We start from the raw sequence: 5,847 nt of genomic DNA on the forward strand, positions 1-5,847 counted from the left end.
CCCTTTACAAGTTTGAAATAGAATTATTCGGAGCAAAAATCTGTGTAATGGTAATATATTTATGCTATTCGGACTATATTTTTGGAGAAGCATGTGTCATTGTAGGTTGATTAGGAGAGTTGAAGATGATAAATTGGTGACCATCTTGAGTGAAAAATAAGAGATTGTTTCTTTGTTGCTGCTTTTGCAAATGATCAAGCAAGAGATGTGGAAGAATGATGATGCTACTACAACAAGTAAAATAAAATAACTTGCATACAAGTAAACACATAACAAGAATTTGCAACCGAAAATATATAGAATTTTACCCTTCAAATATTAAACATAAAGTCATGCATACAACAAAGTTATTTATGAACACCGTCTATGTCAAAGGATATTTTGATTTTGATCTTGAAATAATATAATTAATTAAGAAAAAAAATTAAATTTTTGTCCCGTTCAGGTTCCCTTCAATCCAGGTAACCAGCATCTGAAGTGCAGCTTTTGGTTGATCCATAGGAACCATATGTCCAGCACCATTCACCTATTACACAACACATAAATATTAGTAACCAAAAATGGATTTAACAATGTTAAGATAAAGTAAAACACAAACTATAAACTAACCTTTAGAAAAGAGAGTGGTCCATAGCTATTCAACGATCCCGCGTTTTTACCATCAACCAAAAACGGAACTGTTTTGGACGCCCCGAATTGTTCTTGACCTGACCACTTCATGGCGTGAACCCATTGCGAATTCCCTGCCAAATGAAAATGCGATAAAAAATTGTAAGACTTTGAACTTATGGTTTCAACGGACATACCGTTCGAAGCTACAATTTTAAGAACGAAGATATGATCACTCACCAAGCCAATTGCAAATAAGATCCAAGTCTCCGGCATATATAAGAACCTTGATTCCGTCCTCAAGAAGTGAAGGAATATCTTTTTCATAGTTTAACATCCAATCTTGAACCAAAGCATTATACACTGTACTGCTGCACGAAACAAACTCTATGTTCCCAACCCGTAACGCATCCTTAACTGTCTTCTTATTTAAAAATGTCTCCAAATTTGAGAAATCATAACACAATTGTCCTTCACATTTCTTTGTGATGTCGTAGTACTGCGTTTTTCAATATATCGATTTCATTAAAATATGACTAGAAAATTATTTAAAATAAAATATGTATTGTTCTGTTATGATTACTTACGTTAATGTTGCCAGCAATGTCTAAGATATTTGTAAATATCTGTTGACATTGTTGTAAGGCTGTTTCGCAACTTTCTCCACCTTGACGCTCTACAAGTCAAACATAGATTTTATTCAAATTCTATTATGTTATAACCATGCTACTTGACAATACTAGTAAAATGGATAGTGATTAGAGTGTAAGGGATATTATACCGCATGTTTTGGTGGCTTCTACACAATCTGGGACCAACTTGTCGATATCCGCTTGATCTTCCTTTGTGATCAATTTGTTATCAACTGCAAATTGAGTGTATGCTTGGTATTGAATCTCTGGATTGGTCAACCCATTACCAATAGCAAAACCCTATAATTATAATTAAATCAAATGAATAAAAACACTCAAGACAAAATAACTTATAAAGAAAGTTGAATTATGATCTTTCATTTGGTAGAGAATCAACGTCATATATAAGAACCTTGAAGTTTATAGGAATTCCTTCTTTGTTTTTGTTTCCTTTGTGAACTCGGGATGCAAGAGCTGGAATATAGTGTCCCGCATATGATTCTCCAGTAATATAAAATTCATTCTTAACCAATTCAGGGTGTTCCTTGTAAAATGCCTGGAATAATAATAAAAAATTCAAGTTAATTAATCTCATATAATTTCTACAAAGTATGTTATTCATATCTTGATTGATCACTTTCTGTAATGATTTCCAGTTACTAATAGAAACTAGTCAGAGACCCGTGCTCCCGCACAGGTAATAGAAAATTGTTGATATTTGATATACCTGCAAGAAAGAGTACAAATCATCGCTAACACCAGTTCCATCCGTAGGAATATCATTTTCATCAGAACTGTAGCTAAAACCCGTCCCAATGGGCTGGTCAACAAAAATAATATTTGATCCCTGCAAAATCAGAAAACATCTTAATAACAATGTTAATAAATAAATTTTAGAAAAAATACAAAGTCTTTAGAGGTATCTAAATGAGATATCGTAGATTTGAACTCGCTCCATGCAATCAATTATCATATCTTTATCTCTATATAACTATCAATTGTGCTGACTTAATAGACTTTAGTATATATAATGTTTGTGGTGCAATTTAGATCCATCATAAACTCATGACGTAATCAAAACATGGACATTTCATAGGAATTAAATGTTAATACCTTGTCCCAGCCATAGTCATTCCATACCAGAGACAAATCATTGGCAATTTGAAAAGGACCATTCTCATAAAACAAAGCTAGTTCACTAGCACAACCTGGACCTCCAGTCAACCATATCACAACTGGTGCATCCTTAGCACCACTTCTTGATTCAAAGAAAAAATAGAACATCCTACAATTCAACAAACAAACAAAAAAATTACACCATGTTTGTATATCACAATCAAAATATGTTTAATAATACTACCTTGCAGATTTGGAACGAGGAAGCGAATAGTATCCAGCATGGTGACCGAGGTCTTCAACAGAAGTTCCATTAGAACTAGCGAGAAACGAAAATGTCTTCTCTACGATTTTTCCTGGGACGAAATCATCGATAGAGTATTCACCATGTATATTAGCTGAATCCTTTGGGAATAAGTTCAAGCTTCTTATAAGTTGTTCAGCTCGTTGGTTTGATGAAAATTTTGTTGTTGATGGAAAACGTTGTTGAAGTGTGATGCGAGAAGTAGCATAAGATGAAGAGAATAAAATGAAGGACATGAAAAGAGACAGAAAGGTTTTGGAGAATCCCATCTTTGTGTGTGAGAAAAGTGAGGCAATGGCAATGGTTTTTATAGCATGTAGAGTGTGAACTTTTATAATATTTTGTTTTATTTTATTTCTTCCTTTTTTTGCTCATTTAGTTAATCATTTCTACTAATTAGTAATATAAATTGTAGTTATCATAAATAATATTAATGTAAGAGTTAAAAATATACTTTTTTTCTAAATTAAGGTGATGCTGAATATTTGTTGTTATCTTCAAAATCCGTAATTGACACGGAGTAATGAATTTTGCCAAAACGTGGTGGGAAATTCAATTTAATTTAATTGTAATTGGAAAGATACATGTATTTAGTATTAGTATCTAGAATGGATATTAAAATACTAATAATATCAGTAAAGTAATAATAAAGTAAACCTGAATATTCAAAGTTTCTGTTTAAAACAAATCTTATTTTTTTTAAGCAAGAATTATATTGAAAGCGTAGTATTCTTTCAAAAGGGGTTACGTTAAGGTGATCTTTGTTTACAGTAAAGAGACATGAAGTCATCTTTATAGAGAGGTATTTCTACTATTCCACCACAAACATTAAAAGAGTGACAAAATAACTGAATTCATTTCATTCAAGAGGGGGACCTTACTTGTGTATGTGCAAGTATACCAGTCAAATGCCTCTTAAATGAAAGAAAGATGCTCATCCAAATTAGGGAAAGTTACCACATGTCTGGGTTTTACTGCCAGCTCATGCCTTTCAAAATCCTAAATGGGAGACTTGATTAAAATGAAATGTAATGTTTGTTTGTTTGAATGTGGTGAGATAGAGGAAAGATCTCTCTATAGAGATAAGCTATGTCTATCTACTGTATAAAAGATTTGATCTTTAACTGGCTTGTATGAGGCCCAAGCTTGAGGCTTTTTTGATTGATTGATTATTATTATGACTCTGGGAGAAAACTCCACTAGGGATTAATTTACAAGGGATTTTTATGTTCTGTACAAAGCCAAGAATTGAGGCTGACTCTACTTAGGGAAAATCTATTTTGATGGGTTTTATTTGGTGTTCTGTACAAAGCCCAGAATTGAGGCTGACTCTAACTAGGGGAAATATTATTTTCTGCCTTGTATGAAGCCCAAGGTTGTGGCGGACTCTTAAATAAACTGAGTATGGATGACTCTATGGGAAAAGATCCTAGATGTTAGGAATCTTTGACACATGAAATATGGTTTATCTGCCTTGTACAAAGCCCAAGGTTGTGGCTACTGAATGATGAAGGACTCACTGGGGAGACTCTATTATCTGCCTTGCATAATGCCCAAGGTTGAGGCTGACTATTAACAGGGGAGTTTTATTGTTTTGGTGCCTTGTATGAAGCCCAAGGTTGAGGCTAACTGTTTTTTATTGGATTTTGACTCTACTGGAGAATTTATCTATTAAAAGACTGAATTTTTTTGGAAGCTAACCCTTTCCAGGGATTTTGACTCAGCTGGAGAATTTATCTATTAAAAGACTGATTTTTTTTGGAAGCTAACCCTTTCCAGGGATTTTGACTCAGCTGGTGAATTTGTCTTTTGAAAAGAATGATTTTTGGAAGCTAACCCTTTCCAGGGATTTTGACTTAACTGGAGAAATTGTCTGTTAAAAGATTGATTGATTATTATTATGACTCTGGGAGAAAACTCCACTGGGGATTAATTTACAAGGGATTTTTATGTTTTGTACAAAGCCAAGAATTGAGGCTGACTCTACTTAGGGAAAATCTATTTTGATGGGTTTTATTTGGTGTTCTGTACAAAGCCCAGAATTGAGGCTGACTCTAACTAGGGGAAATATTATTTTCTGCCTTGTATGAAGCCCAAGGTTGTGGCGGACTCTTAAATAAACTGAGTATGGATGACTCTATGGGAAAAGATCCTAGATGTTAGGAATCTTTGACACATGAAATATGGTTTATCTGCCTTGTACAAAGCCCAAGGTTGTGGCTACTGAATGATGAAGGACTCACTGGGGAGACTCTATTATCTGCCTTGCATAATGCCCAAGGTTGAGGCTGACTATTAACAGGGGAGTTTTATTGTTTTGGTGCCTTGTATGAAGCCCAAGGTTGAGGCTAACTGTTTTTTATTGGATTTTGACTCTACTGGAGAATTTATCTATTAAAAGACTGAATTTTTTTGGAAGCTAACCCTTTCCAGGGATTTTGACTCAGCTGGAGAATTTATCTATTAAAAGACTGATTTTTTTTGGAAGCTAACCCTTTCCAGGGATTTTGACTCAGCTGGTGAATTTGTCTTTTGAAAAGAGTGATTTTTGGAAGCTAACCCTTTCCAGGGATTTTGACTTAACTGGAGAAATTGTCTGTTAAAAGATTGATTTTGTCATGTTTTTGGAGGCTGACCCTTTCCAGGGGTTTTGACTCTTTTGGGGAAATTATCTCCTAAGAGAAATGAATCTTTGGTTTTTAAAGAAGTGATTTTGGAGGCTAACCCTTTCCAGGGGTTTTTATTAAGATGAAAGAAATGATTTGGAGGCTAACCCTTTCCAGGGGTTTTGTTAAAATGATTGGCAGAAAGATTATCTAGTGGAGACTTCTTGTTTAAAGCCCAAGATGAAGGCTGACACTTGCTGAGGATAAGAAAACATGGATCCTAGACTCTGCTAAGGAAGATTGATGAAGATAAGGGTGACAGAGACTGTCCATGTCTCTCATTCCAAAAGGTGTACTCAATGTAAAATTGAGACAAACTTAGCTTGTTTAAAGTCTGGTTTAAATTGGAAGAAAACTCACCAGGGTATGTTAAGAGGTGACTAAAGACCTGTTCCTATGTTTATAAGAAACCTGATGGGTCCTTGTATACAAGCTCAAGAGGAAGCTGGAAATGCTTTTAAGAAGCCTGTGGGTCCTTGTACAAAGCCCAAGAGGAGGCTAATCGAGGGTCATCGAGGGT

General features: G+C 34.5%; 1 protein-coding gene across 1 annotated transcript; it reads right to left on the reverse strand.

The window, feature by feature from the left end:
• Positions 1–279: 279 nt before the first annotated feature.
• LOC131628237 (serine carboxypeptidase-like) lies at positions 280–2,930 on the reverse strand. Its single transcript, XM_058899099.1, has 9 exons — positions 2,602–2,930; positions 2,355–2,526; positions 1,969–2,088; positions 1,654–1,797; positions 1,391–1,541; positions 1,197–1,285; positions 850–1,108; positions 610–743; positions 280–526 (listed from the first exon to the last, which is right to left on the reverse strand). Exons 1-9 carry the CDS (start codon positions 2,928–2,930, stop codon positions 425–427), a joined length of 1,500 nt encoding a protein of 499 aa, XP_058755082.1. The 3' UTR covers positions 280–424.
• Positions 2,931–5,847: the final 2,917 nt, after the last annotated feature.

This window comes from Vicia villosa, unplaced genomic scaffold, assembly GCF_029867415.1.
Source record: "Vicia villosa cultivar HV-30 ecotype Madison, WI unplaced genomic scaffold, Vvil1.0 ctg.000436F_1_1, whole genome shotgun sequence".
In the NCBI taxonomy this organism is placed as follows: Eukaryota; Viridiplantae; Streptophyta; class Magnoliopsida; order Fabales; family Fabaceae; genus Vicia; species Vicia villosa.